Source organism: Mirounga leonina, unplaced genomic scaffold, assembly GCF_011800145.1.
Source record: "Mirounga leonina isolate KUSES-001 unplaced genomic scaffold, KU_Mleo_1.0 Mir_151, whole genome shotgun sequence".
Classification (NCBI taxonomy): Eukaryota; Metazoa; Chordata; class Mammalia; order Carnivora; family Phocidae; genus Mirounga; species Mirounga leonina.
The window spans coordinates 55307783-55329972 of NW_023270377.1; the positions used below are offsets into that span (position 1 = coordinate 55307783).

Sequence of the window (22190 nt, forward strand, 5' to 3'; positions counted from 1 at the left end):
TAGTTTAGGAAAGCTATAAATAGCACTATGGTCCAAAGAGAGTACCCAAAGTTTATATGGGATTTAGACTAAGGAGAACCTAATATATTCTTTATATTGTATAAATCTACACTCTTAACAAAAAAAATAAATAAATAAAGTGTAGTGTTCACTAAAAGCCAAACAGATGCCAGGCTGCCTGTGTTTGAATTCCAACTCTACTACTTGCTAACTCTATGACCTTGGACAAAGCATTATGCTTTCTGTCTACCATTCCCTCCTCTGTAAACTGGGAATAATATCCTTCATAGTGTTTTAGTAAGGATTAAATGAGGTAAAAATGCCTGGTGCCCCTATAAATATTATTATTATATATATATAATATAATATATAATAAATATACTATTTAATATGTATTATATTATAAATTATAATATTATAAATATTATTCTCGATATTTTCAAAAAATGACATGATTTTCACATCTCTTTACAGCATCCTTGGTTTTATACAAAATATTTAAAAATTTGAAAGGGATAAAACCTATAATCCTTATGCTTATATACAAATTTCACCTCTGTGAAAACTATACTCCCTTTCCCACAAGAGGAATAAAATATTATTAAAATATTCTTGACTCAAAAAAATAAGGTCCCTGAAACTATAAAAATATAGCTGCTGTGATGAAATGTTCACAAATTCAATTAGGTTTAGATATGAAGAATGCTCTTAAATGGTAATCTGTTCCAGGATTTAACTGCCTTGCAATTATTTACATTTTCTAAGTACATACTTGTTAAGAACATTTTTCCCATGCCCAGGTTCACCATGTATCTATTAAAGTCACCTGAAAAGTATGGAACACAGATTACTTATCTTAGAAAAGACTTCCAGAGTGGCTTTCAGAAAGATCAAAAGGAAATAAATACACCAGCCATACAGTTCTTTGAGCTTTATTTTTATATGCATACATGTTCTATGAAAACAAAAATTTCAAGATATCAAGTACAACATATCAAATGAAATCATTCAGAATTATTTTAATTAACAATATAAAGTACATGTATAGGATGCATTATATAATTTATTCTGAGGTTTCAAAAAGCAGTGTTTTTGGTTTTAAAATTCTGATACCATTATTTACTGTAACTTCCAAGTAACACATTTCAAGTTAAATTTTTTTTTTAAATAATGACTAAATTAAGACATTATCTCTAAGATGATTTGATAGATGAGCTGCCTTTACCACGATCTTCAAAATAGTGCTGTTCAATTCTTCTACAGAAAGCAAGGAGGTTGCTATAGTTTTTCACCTTCTCAGAAAGTTCATCATTGGTCAATTGTGTGGTAAGAATGGTATACAAATGGCCAAATACCAGTGCATCTAGTTCAGTAGGCCTAAAACAAAAGTAGAAATGAAAGTAACATGAATAGCATTTAACTTGTATGGCAGAATATACACTACTTTTTAAAACATTTTATTCATCTATTTAAAAGAAAAAGTCACACAAGAAATAAATCCTACCTCAACTTGATAGAATTTATTTTGTTTTTACTTGGAGTTTCTGCTGTTAGATATAAAAAAAAAAAACTTTTAAATTATAATTTGCTAGTTGTGTGACTTGCTTTTTAAAGTAGTAATGAGTTAAAATAATATTGGTGTAACGGATCATATTCATTTTACTCATTAATTTATCCACTAAATAAATACAGCAGGTCTCCAATGTGCCAGGAACTGTGCTAGACGATAGAGATGTAAGAACATGAAAGATATTCTAAGACATGGACACAAAACATAAATTAACAACGCAATTTAGTAAGTGTTTTAATAGAAGCATAAACAAAATGGTATCAAAGCACAGAGGATTTCACTGTGGTGCTGGACAAATGACACCTGATTACCCAACCATATATTAACAACATGATTTAATTTTAACTTCACCACTTTTAAAAATAGCTTAGCTTTCTTTTTTTTTTTCTAAAGATTTACTTATTTATTTAGAGATGGGGAGGTTTGGAGGGGCAAATGGAGAGGAGAGAATCTCAAGAAGACTCCCCGATGAGCTCAGAGCCCAAAGTGGAGCTCAATCTCAGGACCGGTGAGATCATGACCTGAGATGAAATCAAGAGTCAGACCCTTAACTGACTGAGCCACCCAGGCACCTCAATAATTTAACTTTCTGAAGGAGAAATAAAGATGTCTTCAACAAAAAATTTTCTAGTGTTTTTTTCCCCTTTAATTAGGTATTAGTAATAAAAAATTGAAATTTATCTACCTCACTACTAATGGTCTATAGATGAGGCTTCACCAAACTACATTATATTAAAATATTACCAATAATATTAAAATATTACCGAAGGGAGAAAATCATCACCATAATTATGAACTAATTATTGCTGTCAGTCCCATCATGATAAAGTTTTTGAGAAAATATGTGTTAGCCTACCTACATGTGAAAGTATGTTTCAGTAATCTGGTTTGGAAGAACAGATTTGGGGGTCCATCAAATCGAAGTCTGAATCCTAACTCTGCCACTTACTTACTAGCTATGTGGTCTTGATCACTAATGATGAAGGACCTCATGCTGTTGCATGGTTTTAAACACATCTTTATGCCACTAATTCCCCAATATTTATCTCTAATCCCCTAACGCCCAGAATCATAAATTCGAATGTCTACATAACATCTCTACTTGAATGCTTATGAAGCATCTCAAACTTGCTCATCTCATATTCCCAAAATAAAAGGCACCATTATCCACTCAGCTATTTGAGCCAAAAATCTCAGGGTTACTCCTGAATCTTCTTTCTCTTACCCTCTCATATCCATTAGCAAGTGTTGTGAGACAGGACTGCCAAATATGTCCTGATGACTACCATTTCTCTCTCCCCATTATCATCTACTCTGAGCCACCATCATCTCTCACCTAGACCACTACAATAGCCTCCTAACATGCCTTCCTGCTCCTATTTATTGTCCACATAGTAACCAGAGTGATTTTTTTTTAAATGTCACCAGACCATACCACTCCAAGCATAAACTATTCTAATGAATATCCATTCCACTTACACTAATATGCCAAACTCCTTACCTGAAGCATAGAAAGCCTAGATGACCTGGCCCGGTCCCTGCTTTTCTCTTTAGTCTCATCTCCTACCACTGTCAACACACAACCAATATTGGCCTTGCCTTCTCCATTTGAACATAACAAACTCAAGCCAATCTTAGGGCCTTGACCCAATTATTCCTGCTGCCTGGAACACTTTTCCCTTGACTTCACATTGCTGGCTCCTTCTTGTTTTTCAGAACAAGGCTTAAATGTCACATCTGAACACCCAAACTAAAGTGGACATGCATGGGGCGCCTGGGTGGCTCAGATGGTTAAGCGTCTCCCTTCGGCTCAGGTTGTGATCTCAGGGTCCTGGGATCGAGCCCCACATCGGGCTCCCTGCTCTGTGGGGAGTCTGCTTCTCCCTCTCCCACTCCTGCTGCTTGTGTTCCCTCTCTTGCTGTCTCTCTCTCTGTCAAATAAATAAATAAAATCTTAAAAAAAAAAAGTGGACATGCAGTCACATATTACCATGTGATCCTATTTGAATTCTCCATGTAGCACTTAATACTATCTAATATTTGTTATTGTCTGTCTCCCTCTACCAGGATCTTCTCTACTTGTTTCCTGCTGTGTCCCCAATACTTAGAACAATGTCTGAGAGAGAGTTCTTAATATGTTTTGAATGAATCAATAAAAAGGTGATGCATTTCTCACGCCACACTATAACTGTGTCCACTTAACCGTTTCTCCTCATACTCTAAGCTGGTTAGAGGTGACACTGCACACATCTTTTATATCCCCACTTCTTAGAAAAGGATGAAAGGAACTGAATCAGTATTTGCTGAATGCAAATAGAGGGAAAGCATCCTCCCTAAGGTATGTAGGATATTTAAAAGCCTTCCCTTTTTTGACACATTCATCAAGAATTATTAATCAAAGTCAGATGTGCAGTCAATGGTCATGTTTAAGAGGGTAGCCAACAAGATAGTTAAAAAAAAAATCACAAGTGTCCTTGGACTAAATAGCACCATGAATAATGTCATTACAAATGAAGAATCAATAACAAATGGATATCTGAAAAGAACCAGGGATGCAGAAGGTAGATAAATGTAGAGGCACTTTGTGAGTAGTCACCATACAACTATATTACAATATTACTGACTATAGTCCTTATGCTCTACTTTTCATTTCCATGACTTACTTTATAACTAGAAGTCTGTACCTCTTAATCACCTTTATCTATTTTGCTTACCCCTCCTACTCACCTCCCTTCTAGTAACTGCCAGTTTATTTTAGAATCTGTTTTTTTGTTCGTTTTTTAGATTCCAAATATAAGTAAAATCATAGTCTTTCTTTGTCTGATTTATTTCAGATTTATCCATCTGTCTGATTTATCCATCCATGTTGTTGCAAATGGCAAGATCTCATGGATTATGATTAATATTCCATATTATATGCATATATATAATATATAGCATTTTATATTTCATACACACACACACACTTTATCCATTCACCTATTGATAGACATCTGTTCCACTGATCTATGTATCTACTGATAGACACTTGGCTTGCTTCTATTTCTTGGCTATTATAAGTAACGCTACAATAAACATAGGGGGTATATATATTTTTTTCAAATTAGTGTTTTCATTTTCTTTGGATAAATACTTTGTGGTGAAATTACTGGATATTTCTATTTTTAATTGTTTGAAGACACTCCATACTGTTTTCCACAGTGGTTGTGCCAATTTACATTCCCACCACTAGCACACAATTTCTCCATCCTCACTAACACTTTTTATTTCTTATCTTCTTGATAATAGCCATTCTGACTGGTGAAGTGATATCTCATTGTGGTTTTGATTTGCATTTCCCTGATGATTAGTGATGTGGAGCATCTCTTCATGTGTCTGTTGGCCATCTGTATGTCTTCTTTGGAAAAATATTCAGGTCCTCTGTCTGCCCATTTTAAATCAGATTGGTTTTCTGATGTTGAGTTGTTGAAATTCTTCATATATTTTCTATATTAGCCCATTATCAGATATATCATTTGCAAATATCTTCTTCCATTCAGTAGGTTGTCTTTTTTAGCCCCAAGTTTATTTTTGCTTGTTTCCCTTGCCTGAGGACACATACCCATAAGTATGTTGCTAAGGATGATGTCTAAAGCATTACTGCCTATGTTTCTTTTAGTTTTATGATTTCAGGTCTCACACTCAGGTCTCTAATCCATTTTGAGTTTACTTTTGTGTATGGTGTGAGAGAGGGGTGTGGTTTCATTCTTGTACATGTGGCTGTTCAGTTTACCCAACACTATTGTAAAGACTATCCTTTTCTCCATTGTATATTTTTGCCTCCTTTGTCATAGATTAATTGACCATGTAATGTATGTATGAGTTTATTTCTGGGCTTTCTATCCTGTTCCACTGATCTATGTATCTGATTTGGTGCCAGTACCATACTGTTTTGATTACTATAGATTAGTAGTATATCTTGAAATCTGGGGTTATGATACATCCGGCTTTCTTCTTCTTTCTCAAGATTGCTTTGGCTATTCAAGGTTTTTTGTGGTTCCATGCATACCTTGGATATATTTGTTCTCCTTCTGTGAAAAGTGTTATTGGTGTTTTGATAGGGATTGCATTCAATCTGTAGATTACTTTGGGTAGTATGGACATTCTAACAATATTAATTCTTCAAATCCATGAGCATGCTGTATCTTTCCATTTGTGTCATGTTAAATTTCTTTCATCAATGTCTTATAGTTTTCATAGTATAGGTCTTTCACCTATCTGGTTAAATTTATTCCTTGATATTTTTATTCTTTTTGATATAATTATAAATGAGATTGTTTTCTTAATTTCTCTCTTAGTCTGTTAGTGCATAGAAATGCAAAAGATTTCTATATATTAATTTTGTATCCTACAACTTTACTGAATTCATTTGAGTTCTAATAGTTTTCTAATGGAGTCTTTAGGATTTTCTACATATATTATCATGTCATCTACAATCAGTGACAGTTTTACTTCTTCCTTAACAATCTGGATGCCTTTTAATTCTTTTTCTTATCTGACTGCTGTGGCTAGGACTTCCAGTACTATGTTGAATAAAAGTGGTGGGAATGGATATTCTTACCTTGTTCCTGATCTTAAAGGAAAAACTTTCAGTTTTTCACCATTGAATATGTTAGCTGGATTTTTCATAAATGGCACCTATTATGTTGAGGTGTGTTCTCCTTATGCCCACTTTGTTGAGTTTTTATCCTAAAGAGATGTTGTATTTTGTTAAATGCCTTTTCTGATCTATTGAGATGATCATATGGTTTTTATCCTTCCTCTTATTAATGTGATGTATCATACTGATTGATCTGAGAATAGTGAGCCACCCCTGCATCCATGGAGTAAATCCCACTTAATCTTGGGGCACCTGGGCGGTTCAGTTGGTGAAGTGTCCACTCTTAATTTCAGCTCAGGTCATGATCTTGGGGTCAAGAGATCATGCCCCGAGTCCTGCTCCACATTCAGCAGGGAGTCAGCTTGAGATTTTCTCTCTCCCTCCCCTTTTGCCCCTCCCCCTGCTCACATGTGCTCGCTCTCTCTCTCTAAAACAAATCTTTTAAAAAAATAAAATAAAGTAAATCCTACTTAAATCTTGGTGAATGATCCTTTTAATAAACTACTGAATTCAGTTTGCTAATATTTTGTTGAGGATTTTTGCATCGATGCTCATTACAGATACTAGCCTAGTTTTCTTTTTTTGTAGTATCTTCACCTGGTTTTGGTATCAGAATAATGTTGGCCTTATAGAATGAATTTGGAAGTTTTCCTTCCTCTTCTGTATTTTGAAATAGCTTAAAAAGAATAGGTATTAACTCTTCTTAAATGTCTGGCAGAATTCACCTGTGAAACCATCTGGTCTTGGACTTTTGTTTGTTGGGAGTGTTTTGATTACGGACTCAATTTCTCCACTGGTAATTTCTTTACTGAATAAACCTCAGTAAAATCCAATTCTTCCCTGAAATTTTTCATCTTAAGATTCCCATGTATAATTTTTTTTTTTAAAGATTTTATTTATTTATTTGGGAGAGAGAGTGAGAGACAGAAAGAGCACAAGAGGGGGGAGCGGGAGAGGGAGAAGCAGACTCCCTGCTGAGCAGGGAGCCCGATGCAGGACTCGATCCCGGGACTCCAGGATCATGACCTGAGCCGAAGGCAGTCGCTTAACCAACTGAGCCACCCAGGCACCCCTCCCATGTATAATTTTTGCAGCATTTCTTCAATGCCCTTTCCCATCAGTATATGAGGGTATATTTTCAAGTTTTACCATTTAATAGTTAATGCAGAACTCTTTCTTTTTCAAATATAACTCCTCTTCCAACTTCCCAATTTAAGCTACTTTTAACCAACACTTACTGACCCTCTGCTGATAAGCAGGTTTTGTTTAGAAAACATACAGACCTGCAAGGAGCTCATAAATGCTTTACAATTGTATAACTCATTCTATCCTGACTACACGTAGGGGAAAAAAGGTAACATAAAAATAACACTTTAAGAAAAGTTTTACTTTTTCATTCTGAGTCCATGCCCACCACATGAAAAAGAACAAATGACCCAGTAGCCTTTGGATAGGTGTCTTAACAGATACCACATCAATAAGATAGCTTGTATACAACAGGAAATACTGATTTTGTTTTTGTTGCATTTCGGAAATATGACTTAAATATTTAAAAGCTACCAAGTAACACTGTACATTATAAAAGATAAAAAAGGCCACCAGTGTTAGTATCTATCTTGTGTTATTTCTAATTTCTTTCAATTTCACTTTCCTAAATTTTTCTTTCCACCATTTATCTTCTTTGTCCTCTTTTCCCAATTCCTATTCTTGCTGCAGGATCTCCCTCATCTACCCATTCCCCTTCTCTCATCAAATAAAACTACTGAGTTTCTTTCATGAGTCTTCTCAACATCCCCAGGAGGTTAGCTAGGAGAAAAATTTATTCTAATTTTAGGGGGTAAAGGGAAGATACACAGGGAAATAAAGTAACCTGCCAAAGTCTGATATATATTAGAGCCAAGAACAGAATTCAGGCCCACTGACCTGGAATCCAATACTACATTATCTAGACTTAAGCCAGTGCTCTATTCACTAAAGCACAGTATCTCACAAAGTAATGATTCCTGACAGATAAAAAAAAATGAGAAAAATGCTGTCACATCAAAGTGAAAATACAAATGACTTTTTCGTAATTACAGTTTACTACTAATTAGACAATGGGGTAAAACTAAAATTAAAAATGAAATCTAAAAAAAATGAAATATATTTTTCAATCATTAGGGAAAAATGTTTATGTAAGTCTCATACAAGGTAAAATTATTTCAGAAACCTACATCTTTTTTTTTTTTTTTAAAGATTTTATTTATTTATTTGACAGAGAGAGACACAGCGAGAGAGGGAACACAAGCAGGGGGAGTGGGAGAGGGAGAAGCAGGCTTCCCGCCAAGCAGGGAGCCCGACGCGGGGCTTGATCCCAGGACCCTGGGATCATGACCTGAGCCGAAGGCAGACGCTTAACGACTGAGCCACCCAGGCACCCCAGAAACCTACATCTTAATATCAATTAAACGGTTCCTCCATAGCAAATCTTTGGTTTTGTGCTTGTTCTAAATTTTGAGTTTTTCATTATGAGCTTAAATATAATTGTACCCTTATAAGAAAAAATATACTTTGATATTTCCACTAAATCACATGCTGAATGATATCTGGTTATGAATGAAGTCTTTGACACTGGGTTTAAATGAGAAGAATAAGTCAGATATATTCTCCTGGCCTCCCATGAAGAGAACATGCATAACAAAACTAACTCCTAAAACATAATGATGCACTTCAAACAGTAAAACACACCTCTTCTGGGCTTTTCAGCCCTAAGAATTCCTATATCAGCAAGAAAAGGAACTACCTGGTACTAATATGTAGCTATATTTCTTTTGTGTTAGAGACTAAACAAATAGACTCTGCATCACAAACATCACTAGAAATAGGAACATAGCTGGTGAAGCTTTACCTACCAGGATTTCATGGTTTGAATTCTACGACCTTTGTGCTTCAGAGATCAAAAGACCCCAAATTTCAGTTATATGTAGCATACATTAATATAACAAATACTTCCAAGCTATCATCATTGTCATTTTTGCTAATATTAGTATCTCTACCAAAAGATATAGGATATGGCTATAGAAGATGAATGCCTATAAAGATATAATAATTAATAGCAAATAAACCTTTTAAAAAATTATCACTCTAAAAAGGAAACATTTTTATTACAGAGCCAAGAAAAGGCTAGAATTTCTAAGTAAAACATTAAGATTAAAATGTTAATTTAAGCCCATCTTAAACTGGATCACAGGATGATTCTAATACATTAAAACTGTAACTTAAAAAAAAAAAAAAGGAAATCCATTCTTTGCCTATATTAGATATTCTTTTCCAGATTACAAAATAATTCTGCCTTAATGAAACATGAATTATTCAATTTAGATATATGTGCATATATATTTAACCTATATCTTTCATACTAATTTCTGTGCTTTACAAATACTTTCATTAACTTTTAAAAGATAAGTTCATAATGGTGCTTGTCCATCCAACAAAATTTTTTATTGTTTAGTTTTATTCACTTTTCTGGTCCCCAGGGTATCACCCTGTATAAACAAGTATGGTTATACTTCATGTTTTAACAGTATTTTGCAAATGTAGATTTTAAGATAATGTAGTTCCATACACAGCACCTCCAACTACCTCTAGTAGTACCTCTATCATATCATAAACTAATGACTGGTTTCCATGTCTGCCCTTAAGACAAATTTTTAATGGCAAGGACTGCATTTTAGAAATTTTAGTATCCCAGAGCCTAGAGCTGTGCCTGATAACCAAGAAGTGCTAAGTAAATATTTAATGATGGCAAAAATGAAAAAGAAAACAAAATCTTTTCATAAATATTTCTGGATAAAACAGTTCCTCCATGGTAAAATAAATCTGTAACCTAACAATACAGAAAAGAAACTAAAAAAAAGATAAAGTTTCTTACTGCTTATTGAAGAAATACGGTTGTGTTCCCAGTCTTTGAGAAAGTGCTTGACAGCACTGGTCTACATCTTCTAAGACCTAACATAGGCAACAGACCCAAAGGAAAATATTTAAATTAGCAAAACAATTAAATGTGTCAAAACTTAATTTGTATCACAGTTTATAACAAAAAATGTAAATTTAGGTAACCTTTTAAATATATTTAAATCAGACTACAGAACATGTATAGAACATAAGTAATACTTTCTATATAAGAAATAGGAAGAAAATTTGAGAGCAAAGTTCCTTTAAACACAAGTACATTTAAGTTACTTACAAGGATTACTATTAAGAAAGTTTCTATCTCAAAACTTCACCCCCTACAAAAATGTTTTCCTGAATCCATAGATTCAAATGACTTTACATATATAAAAAAAATCTGCTTCATAAAGATGACACTGCTGACCCACCATGAGTAAAAAAGCATTTGAGTTGTTTTCCCACTAGTGGAGATGGATTTTATATACTCAATCCCTATTCATTTACCCAATCCCCCAGTGTGTCACACATCAGTAAATTGGCTGGCTAGGACTATGAGTAGCCTTGGAAAAGAGACATTATTAGTTTAATGACTGAATTAGTTCAATCTCATGACCTTGAAAAGCTATATATTTTTTAAATTTTGCGATTTCGGTAAATTTAAGACCAAAGAAAAATAGATATATTAAGAGCTGTATTTAACACGGTTTTTAAGCCCTGATGCTGCAGATCTGTATCTATTGACATAAAAGATGCCCACAATGTATTGGTGAATGGAAATTAGATTACAGAGTGCCAGGTATAATATGATCCCCATTTAAGGAAAATGTTATTCAGAGACATCTAGAAGAATGTTCTCCAAACAATTAGCAGTGGCAATTTCTAGGTGGTAGGACTTCAAGCAATTTCTATTTCCTTTTTGAACTTTTTTGTATTATATAGTTTGTTTTACAATAAGCATGTGTGATTTTTATAAAACAAATAAAAACCACTTCATGTCAGAAAAAAATAAGAGCAAATGTTTTCTTAATTTTTTTATTATGCTGAGATTTTTAAAGATTATCAACACAAAAAATGAGTTTCTTATGCCTTAAAGTTGAGGAAACCCTCACTTCGATCTGAATTATCTGAATTCACCTGGTCCAGAGTCTTGTTACCCCATCCAATAGCTTTCATCTTACGTTTGACTTCCCACTGTTTCTGATAGGCCAAAATATGATTCAAAGGCCAAGGATAAGGAGATCCATATCTGGCATGAGTGATCTAGAGCAAAAAGATTTTGTGACAAACATGATTCTTTCTAAAAACAAAGCCTGTTTTTACAAACAGAATACTTAGGAAAATATATTTTCAGAACACAAATACAGCAATCTGAAAAAAATACATAGCTTGCAATCTAAAAAATTAAAATTTCAAACCATTTCCTTTAAAAATATATAAACTTTTATGTACTTTGCAACCAGTTATATCAAACAATGACATATAGCTTCCCTAAAATGTATGTGCAAGCAAAATTAAAGTAAGTGAAAAACTGTATCACTAATGGTATAAACCACAATGTTTCATTTATGAGCAGGGACTTACGATCCTGAGCAAAAGTGTTTTCTCATTAAATTTTAATTAAGATAAATGCTGCAGAACCACTCACCTCCCCTACTGTAGCTTCATCACACCACTGAAGATACAACTAGGAACAAAAGAACAGTCACTAAAACTTTAGAATACCAAAGAGAAAATGGATAAAGAAACATTTCTTGCCATGGTGATTTTTTTATAAGCCAACTTTATAAAAGTCACATATATGAGTTTTCCCTCCTCTGGCTAATGTTGCTATACAGAATTATTAAATTTAATTAATGGTAATACTTAATAAAAGTATTTCTTATTCATACAGTAGTACATCTCTAAATACCATTAAAGTATTTTACAGATATTATTTAAGTAAACCTCCCAAGGCCAAAGTCAAATAATGAGTGGGCAAGAATCACTCCTTTTTACAATAGGAAAACTGGATCTGAAAATGTCAGACAACTTGTTCAAACATAATAACCAAATAATTTCAGTAACCATCCTAGCCCTAGAATTGCTTGACTATATTCCTATTTCTCAATAACTTTAAAATAGCCCATAAGAAAGATGATCTTTTATGAGAGGAAAGTTTCTTTTCAAGGCCTATTATCTTCTATTATACCTCTGCAGTCAACAGCATATTGTTGACTAATTCCATGTAGGCTTTCATTTCTGCTTTTTGGACTTCATCCAGCCCATCACTAAGAGAATGGCCCTAAAGGGAATTTAAAAAAATTTAAAAGAGCATCATATTAAATAGACAAAAACTTTCAGTTATCTTACTACCAAGTGAATATGAATGTTTTTACTACATCAATGTTTTTACTATAAATGTCTAATAAATTTCTAAAATATCTCCTAAAATAAAATTATATATGAAAAAATAGTTAATAATCTATCACTACAAAATATTAATAAGTAGTATTTATGTGCCATTATAAAAATGCATCTTTCAATGGACAAAATTACATTATCAATTATTTCACAAAAGAAGAAAACAGAATGGTCAGTAAACCTTGTTTTTTTTTTTTAAGAGACTAACCTTATTAGTAATAAAATAAATGCCAAAAGATTGACACGTGTTGCTTATAAAGTGGTCAAAGGTGAAAAAAAAAATGTTAGTAAATGTAGAGGGAAATAGACACTAATTTTAAAATTCTCATATACTATAATAATGAGTAGATGCATAAAATGGTATATAACCCTTTAGTTCAATCCAGCCATCTGTGGTGAGACTTTAAAAATGCATACCCTTTAATATTGCAGGATCACTCTTAGGAATTTATCCTGAGGAGATAATCTGACAAGTGTACAAAGGTATCTGTAGAAGAATATTTATCTTAACACTCAATAAGAGCCAAAAACTGACAACAATTTATGTGTCCATCAATAAAGGCTTACATAAATAAATTATAATACATCCATACAATAAAATACTATACAACAACTTAAAAGGATGATATATTTCTACAGTCATTAACATGGAAGAATCTCCAAACATATTGATGATTTTAAAAGGCAGGTTGCAAAATACCACATAATAGTATGATCTATATTTTTCTGTGTATGTATAGGGAAAAGTCTGGAAGGATGTTCCCCAAAATGTTAATGGAGGTTGTCCTTTGTAACTATTAAAACCTAAACTGAATTCAAATGTATATATTAATACGTTCAACTTCTAAATATATCCTATATCTCCCTTCTCAAAGGTTAACCTGACATTTTATAACAACCTAAGTTTTTATTTATGACCAAAACTCTCATAAGTGTAAGTTAGAAAATTATGTACCATTTTGTGAAGATCAAATTACATCTTCTGCCATTGATTTACATTATGGGGGAAAAATTACACTTTAGAAATATTTCTCTACTAGTTTATATTGGCATTTTATAAAACTAGGTTAAAATCAATATAAATGTTAAGACACACTAAAGAATGATGAATGACTTAAGACTGATCAAATATATTTAATATCTTTTTTTTATTACCTTGGCTTTAACGAATTGGACTATTGGACCAAGTTCTGATACTACTTGATTTCCTACATGAATAAAAGGTACTTTACCTGTTGAGGGAAAAAAAAATGTATGAAAACACTTTCAGTAAATTAATACAAAAATAGAATGTGTTTTATTAATATACTGATTTTGTATCCCTATAACTTTTGGAAAATAATAATTAAATGTGTATATTAAATTCTATAAAGTTTTAAACAACAATTACTAATTTTAAAAGAAAAAGGAGATTCGGGGTGCCTGGGTGGCTCAGTCCTTAAGCATCTGCCTTTGGCTCAGGTCATGATCCCAGGGTCCTGGGATTGAGCCTCACACTGGGCTCCCTGCTCGGCTGGAAGCCTGCTTCTCCCTCTCCCACTCCCCCTGCTTGTGTTCCTGCTCTCTCTATCTCTTGCTCTGTGTCAAATAAATAAATAAATAAATCTTAAAAAAAAAAAAAAAAAGGAGATTCATTTCTAGAGTTCTCACTTGTATATAATAACTGATCACAATATTCCTTTTTCAGAACTAACCCTAACAAATCGCTATATAATATAGCAGTAAATACTAATTATTGAAATTACACGAACCAAGGCCGAACACTGGTTCACAGCCACTGATAGATTTGAAAGAAATGTAATGGGACCTCCTATTCAGAGTATAATGAATCAATCTATATTTTAAACTACATTTAAGAAAATGACTTCTTTTGGGGTGCCTGGGTGGCTCAGTCGTTAAGCGTTTGCCTTCGGCTCAGGTCATGATCCCAGGGTCCTGGGATCGAGCCCCGCACTGGGCTCCCTGCTCTGCGGGAAGCCTGCTTCTGCCTCTCCCACTCCCCCTGCTTGTGTTCCCTCTCTCGCTGTGTCTCTCTCTGTCAAATAAATAAATAAAATCTTTTAAAAAAAAAAGATGACTTCTTTTTATATCTATTTTTAAATCTCAGATACCCATTAAGTTCAAAATTTTAAGCACATAATGGTACCATAATGTCTTTGACTCAAAAAAATCAGGAATTAAGAGAATTAGCAATCTCTGAAGATAAGCTAGTTTATGAATTATAATACAAAATATGTTCCCAGACACATTTGGGGGGAAAAAATAAGAAGTAGGCTTATAAAAACTGGCTTCTCTAAATAAGTGTCACATTAAAAAAAGTAGTATTTCATTTTTATAAATACCAATACTTGATGAAATTATCAGAGATGATAACAAAATAGTCTCTAAATAGCAACAAAGTTCACCCCAAAAGCTAGAGGATGAAACTTGCTATCAGACCTAGTTCAAATAGAGTTCACACTAACAGCAGGCTTCTTCATGGTCCTTTTCAACAGATTCACTCCTCTCTGTCTCACTCAGCCCAAGGGTAATGGATGAGGTGCACAGCACCAACAAAAGCTTCATCTACATCCATAGGATAACACGTATCACAAAAGGCAGGCAGGCCTTCAGGGAAACAACAACTCAATAGATATATTTAGAAGACATTTCCATATAACCAATATAAAAACACTGAATTCCACATTGCCTTCTTCTACTGCTTTATAAATCTTGCAAAAAAGAAAAGAATTTATCTGGGTATTAGGTCATACCGTTTTTTAACTTGAGATAAAATCTTTGTAAGTACTCTAATGCTAGAAATAGTACAGGTCCTCTGAGATAAAATGATCTGAGAATGAAAACTATGTGTGGATAAATGCCTAGACTGAAGGCTATTTTTAGGTTGTAACATTTTCAAAGGGAAGTGTATCTCTCATTTTCAATATCCAGTTTGGCATTCTTGGAAGAAGGAGTTTGTGTTTTCTTTTTGTAAAAATACTTTCAGTATTGTAGATTCTGAAGCAGGAAAGCAGTGTGGGTAGTCTATCCCTAAATACAAAGAAATATATAAAAATCAAGGCAACAAATTAGAAGTGAATAAAGTTTTTTGTCACTCGCCTGACTTAAAGTGAAGCCAATGTTATATTCTTATTGCAGGTATCAAGCAAAAGCACGGTGAGACATTTATTCTCTGGCACCAATCAAAGGTCATTTTAAAAGAAGAAAAACAAACTGAGGGCCCTACTTCTTATTTTAGGCAGAATAATCATTCTCAGAGCTTAAACAAAGGAAGCAAGAAGAAAGCAAGCAAGTTTGTAGATTCAGAAAATATTAGAAATAAAAAGAGCCTCAAATACCATCTAGTCCAACCACCACATATTACAGATGAAGTCACTGAAGCTCAAAAAAGAGAAGTGAAATTTCCCAAAGAAACTGTCAATATGTGACAAGGTCACAGAAGGATTAGAGTAAAAATTTCCTAACTCTTAGCCAAAAGTGACTTGATTTCTGAATACTGCACGATGTTCTCTGCTTTAAAAACCTACCACAACAAGATCAAGCAAAAAAATAAAACATTCCCCTAATCACCCCAAATCATATGATAAAAGAGAATACTACTACTTATGATGAAATTTTAAATAAATGCCTTAACAGAAAGTGCCATTTTCATCTGCCTACAGGAGACTCCTCCTATGACTCTGTGTGTGTGTGTGTGTGTGTGTGTCCTGCAGCCTCTATAATAGTTATTTGTCTTTCATAGAGTCTATAAAAAGATATCTACCTGGGTGGTACTCAGTATAGTCCTTTTAGGAAACAGGTGGATGAATTCTATGGCTTCTCCTCATTCGCCAAAGATATCAACTTTAATATCAGATTATTAACTTTTTTATATGTATAGCTACACTCTTTTTATATGACTACATAAAGGAAAAAGATGGACAGAATCCAATATAATTCATCTCACCAGAATTCAGAAAGTTTATAAAACCTACATTCAAAATTAACAGAAAATGAGTCAATTAATGGCCTTCAACAATCTAAAATATGTCTATGTTTACAAGTCTAGAAATTCTTTTATGGAGATGTCTTAAAATGTATATTCATAAATCTTTTTTTTTTTAAGATCTTATTTATTTGACAGAGAGAGCACAAGCAGAGGGAGAGAGAGGGAGAAGCAGGCTCCCTGCTGAGCAAGGAGCCCGACGTGGGACTCAATCCCAGGACCCTGGGATCATGACCCGGGCCGAAGGCAGCCGCCTAACCGACTAAGCCACCCAGGTGTCCCATATTCATAAATCTTTAAGTGTAGAGGTATTAATGTAGAATTTTCAGTGTGTATGGAGGCTGTCTTCACAGCTTTTGACAATTATTACCACCTTTAAGAACCTAAGATGAAAAGAAAAAAAGGAAATGGTTTACACAAATCATTTCTAAGTTACCTTCAGAGGGAGGAGATAGATAAATGTCTCCCTAAAAAAGCAATGTAACACATTTATCCCAATCATTTATATTCAATGGATTTACCCATAAAGGAATGATTCTGTGTTATTGCTGCAGCAGCAGAACCATAATTATAATCCATACCAATTCTAGTTAACATTTATCAGCTTTGTGCACTATATTTTTATATTAGAAATTATCTGAACCACATTTATTTAAAACTTTACCTTAATCTACTAATACATGACACACAGAAAAGGCAATACTGATCATAAAAAATAGCAGAAAGGCTAAAATCTTAATAAGTATCTTAAAATCTGTTGAAATAAAAATAAAACAAAGATTAGAAACCAAAAGCATTCAGAGATGAACTTAAGATCTTTGACAAGTAAATTTAATTATTCCATAATCTCTCTTCTTCCCTCTGAATAATAGAACATAGTTTGGAGAAGTGTGTTTAATACCGAATGGATTCATTAATACCAAAATTTGTTTTCTGAAGTGGAAACAGTCCTATGTAAATAAGACTGGGGATATCTGAGATTATGTATTTTCTTAATATTTACTACATAAAACAATTTCTGTAACTTTCTAGTAACCAACTATAACCACAGAGTTGAAATGAATAGCCATGTCCACCCAAAGACTATCAAGTTTACAACTGTTACTTTACAAAACCATGGGGAAATTCTTCAAAGGATGAATATACAAACAAACAAAAATAGGCCTTTTAAAATTGTAGGTACAAACTGGACTAACACTACAATTGTATCAATGCAGAATATTAACAGAGAATTTTTAAAAACTTACCAGATGGAGACATATATTCTGCATTTGCCCTACAAACCACTTTGATAGGCAGATTACACATTTGCAAAAAGGCCTGCAAATCAAGAGAAGTATAGTTAGCCTACTGAAAGTATATATATATTTGAACACAACTTTTTATTTGTTTATTTTCTAAACTTAACAGCTCACATAGTAACACTTTATTGGAAAAGAATGAAACAAATTAAAGTGAAAGATCTGTATTCCAAACAAAACAAAACGTCATTTCAGTACTAAAAAAATCAATGTAACTTAGACACCAGTAAATATATGACATTTATACACGCTTAAGAAAAAAAATGTAAATTATCTACACTTATTTTACTGCATTAGTTTGTGTAAGCCAGCAATACTATATTTTGGTTTAATTTTCTTTAATGATGACTAAAGTCCAAATTTTATAAGGTATTGCTTAATTCCACTACTCCTTACGGGATCTTCACCTTTCTCGACTTAGAGAAAAACTCTCAAAATGTTATTTCTGCTACTTCCAAGTTCTCTCCTATAATACTCAGTATTCTAATGTGTAGCTTTTATGCTCACTAATTCACTTTTTGGAGACATAAGTTTTTGGGTTTTTTTTAAGATTTTATTTATTTATTTGACAGAGAGAGACACAGCGAGAAAGGGAAGTGGGAGAGGGAGAAGCAGGCTTCCCGCCGAGCAGGGAGCCCGATGCAGGGCTCAATCCCAGGACTCTGAGACCATGACCTGAGCCGAAGGCAGACGCTCAAGGACTGAGCCACCCAGGATCCCCAAGACGTAAGTTGTTGATTTGTACTTTGTTATAGTAACAAAAATCTCATAAGCAACTTAAATGTCTATCAATACAGAACAAGTAAATCATTTATGGTGAATCCAAATCATGGAATGTTATGCAATCCCTTTTAAAAACCATGAATTATATCTTCACACATGGCTATCGGAAATAAGCTTATTTCCCAGCCTCCCTTACAACTGGATGTGACCAATGTCTAAATTCTAGCCAATGGGCCTTAAAGTTCTGGGCCACTGCTAGGAAGTTTCTTTAAAAGGAAGGGATAATGGGCGCCTGGGTGGCTCAGTCATTAAGCGTCTGCCTTCGGTCATGGTCCCAGGGTCCTGGGATCAAGCCTCGCATCGGGCTCCCTGTTCCACGGGAGCCTGCTTCTCCCTCTCCCACTCCCCCTGCTTGTGTTCCCTCTCTCGCTGTGTGTCTCTCTGTTAAAAAATAAGTAAAATCTTTAAAAATAATAATAATAAAATAAAAGGAAGGGATATGGCCTCTCTGCTTTTTTTCCTTCCCGCTCACTAGAATAGGAAAAGGATGACTATAGCCACAGCAGTCAAACTGAACCATGAAACAGAAGCTGAGAGTTGAAGATGGCAGAGCAACAAGAGTAAAGCCTAGTTCTTTGAGAATCATGGAGTCACCGAACCTGGATTACCTGTGCTTGTAAGAAGAAGAAATAAACTTCTATCTTTTTAAGTCTCTGCTATTTTGGGTTTTCTATAACTCATAGCCAAAGTGAATTTTAACTAATTCATCAATAATTACTGTTTCTAGCTTTAAACACCACCTCAGCCAACCAAAAGTTGACTCTTTTGTGTCTGTTTAAGTGTATACTGTCCTCTAAATACTATAACCTGTGCTGCCAAATTATTTTTTTTAATTTTATTTTATTATGTTATATTAATCCCCATACATTACATCACTAGTTTTTGATGTAGTGTTCCATGATTCATTGTTTGCGAATAACACCCAGTGCTCCATTCAATACGTGCCCTCCTTGGGTGACGTGATACCTGATGATACCCATCACCAGACTAACCCATAGCCCCCACCACCCTCCCCTCTAGAACCCTCAGTTTGTTTCTCAGAGTCCTGTGCTCCCAAATTATAACAACGATAGTGAACTACTTGACTGACCCACAAGTATAGAGTAGGATCAAAAAACACAGATTGCTAGGAATGGAAGAATTAGAGACAAGAAGTATCAGCAGCTCTTTCAAGAAGAATGGATAAGAAAAGGAAGAAGGGATTAGAAGGGTCTTCCTCCTATTACATATGTATCTGTACCCGATGATGAAGAAAGGTTGAAATTGTTAAAACATAAATAGAAAAGAAAAAAACACAGCGGAAACACACTGAAAGGACAAAAAACAGGTAGAGTAACAGGCATACAAGATCCATGAGAAGGTAAAAAGGGATGTAAGCGCACAGGTATAGGTATCTGGTCTTCTGCCAGGAAACAGGACACTTTCCCCACTCTAACGCAAGGGGTGGTTGCAGCCAGTAATGACTGCAGTTGATAAGCAAGAAGGACAAGAAGATGAGAGAATGTTCACATTCTATGAAATGGGAAAGAAATCATCTTCTGAGAATGAAGGAATAAAAGGGGATGAGGCCTTCAGAGAAGAACAAAAAGAATCTGAAAGAACTACTTAATACTATCTTCTTAAATGTCTGAATATATTCCCTTGTTAGTTAACAATTATACTACTATAAAAATGGTAAATATTGTATATTTTGCTAAACTAAATGTACAGTGGTAACTGTACTAACCACTATTTCAAAAAGCTGTATTTCACCAAAAAGGATTAAGCAAAATGGTAATGTTCTACAATCAAAGCCGTGTTTCCAGGCCTGTGAATTTTTCACTTTTTTACTAAAATATAACTGATTGCATTTTGACCAATTTAGCAACACTCAACTCACCACAGACCTCAACTGATGGCATAATTGTAGTTAGCCAAAGATTAATTTTGCAGCATTTACTACAATTACTCTTTATCCCCGATTCAAAAGAAATTTTATGTATTAACCTGCAGTTTACAAAGAAGTCTGATGGCACCCAGTATTTTCATTCAAACGTTAAAAATATAAAACAGAACACTACTATGACTGTCTTTGAGAATATAAAAATGTTAAATCCAAACTAGGCTTTGATTCAAACAGTAGTTCCTCCTTTCTTTTGTAGAATGGAAGAAAATTCCTGAGAGGTTACAAAATAATAATTTCAACCTTCACTTTCCATTTCTTATCAGCCCCCCAATAAAACGGCATGATACACCAACCTAAAACACATTTTATTTTCAATTCTGAAACTGCAGTCTTCATATTTTTATGAAGAAAAAATGTAGTTCTAATTATAATAAGCAAATTTAGGATAACTCCGCTAACTCCTATTCTTCAGCTGGATACTTTATTCCAAACTAATTCAAGTGATTAACAATATAAAATAATCTGCACCAAAAACTTAGCACATACTATCAGAATCTAGAACTGTGCTGCCCAATATGGTAGCCACCAAGTCACCTGTGGTTATTTAAATTTAAATAAACTAAAATTGAATAAAATTTTAAATTCAGTTTCCCAGTCACACTAGACATATTTCAAGTGCTCTAGAGCCACATGTGGCTAATGGCTACTGTGTTTATTGGACAATACAAATAACTGAACATTTATATCATTGCAGGAAGTTCTATTAGACAACATGGATCTACAGCAATGGTAATCAGTGCATAAAAGACACCTTAGCAAGACAGGCTGACATCATCTGAAAGTGATCAGGCTAAATATTATAAAAATAATCTGCACAATATTAGAGTGTCCACAAACTCTGCATGCGATCAATCAACTTTTGATGACAGTGACACATTAAGCACCATAATACTTTCAATTTTAAAGAGAACTAATATAAGTTTACTCTGCCAAGCAACTCCAACTGATAAAATGGTCACATAAATTTATGAACATGTGAAAACTAAGAACTTAAGAATGAATAAATTAAAACTAGACTCAATAAATACATTCATTCTTTGAATGGTAAGGAATTTTTTTTTTTTTTAAGATTTTATTTATTTATTTGACAGAGAGAGAGACAGCGAGAGAGGAAACACAAGCAGGGGGAGTGGGAGAGGGAGAAGCAGGCTTCCCACCGAGCAGGGAGCCCAATGCAGAGCTCGATCCCAGGACCCTGAGATCATGACCTGAGCCGAAGGCAGTCATTTAACCAACTGAGCCACCTAGGCGCCCCTGAATGGTAAGGAATTTTTTAAACACACATACATATACACAGAACACAGTATCCAGTACCTGACTTCTAAACCCTGAAATTTAATAAGCTTGATGTAGTTTCAACATATTGAATAAATTAATGAAATTCATAACATCAAAAAAACTCATTGAAGGGATGTTGATACATTTTTTTATTTCCTTAAAAAAAAAAAAGAGTAATACCAGATAATGCATAACCAGTTAAACATGAAGAACTGAAGTTACACGTTTATCTCTGCAATCTTTCAAAAATTCTACTAAAATAAGGACACCTGGGTGGCTCATTAATTTTGGCCAAGGTCATGGTCTTGGGGTCAGCCCTACATAGGGCTCTGCACTCCTTGGGGAGTCTGTTTGAGATT

At 33.9% G+C, this 22190-nt stretch overlaps 1 protein-coding gene across 3 annotated transcripts in view; it reads right to left on the reverse strand.

The window, feature by feature from the left end:
- Window positions 1-916: 916 nt before the first annotated feature.
- The window catches only part of MTX2 (metaxin 2), a 61829-nt gene continuing 40555 nt past the window's right edge, over window positions 917-22190 (reverse strand). For 2 of the 3 annotated variants that reach the window (XM_035007684.1, XM_035007685.1), the window contains 7 exons: window positions 17772-17844; window positions 13695-13771; window positions 12328-12420; window positions 11785-11823; window positions 11274-11399; window positions 10120-10196; window positions 917-1377 (listed from right to left, as the gene is read on the reverse strand). In XM_035007684.1, coding sequence (XP_034863575.1) covers window positions 1194-1377; window positions 10120-10196; window positions 11274-11399; window positions 11785-11823; window positions 12328-12420; window positions 13695-13771; window positions 17772-17844 — 669 coding nt within the window. In that variant the 3' untranslated portion in view covers window positions 917-1193. Of the gene's footprint in view, window positions 1378-10119; window positions 10197-11248; window positions 11400-11784; window positions 11824-12327; window positions 12421-13694; window positions 13772-17771; window positions 17845-22190 lie in introns of all 3 variants that reach the window. The other variant, XM_035007686.1, reaches the window with a different exon arrangement.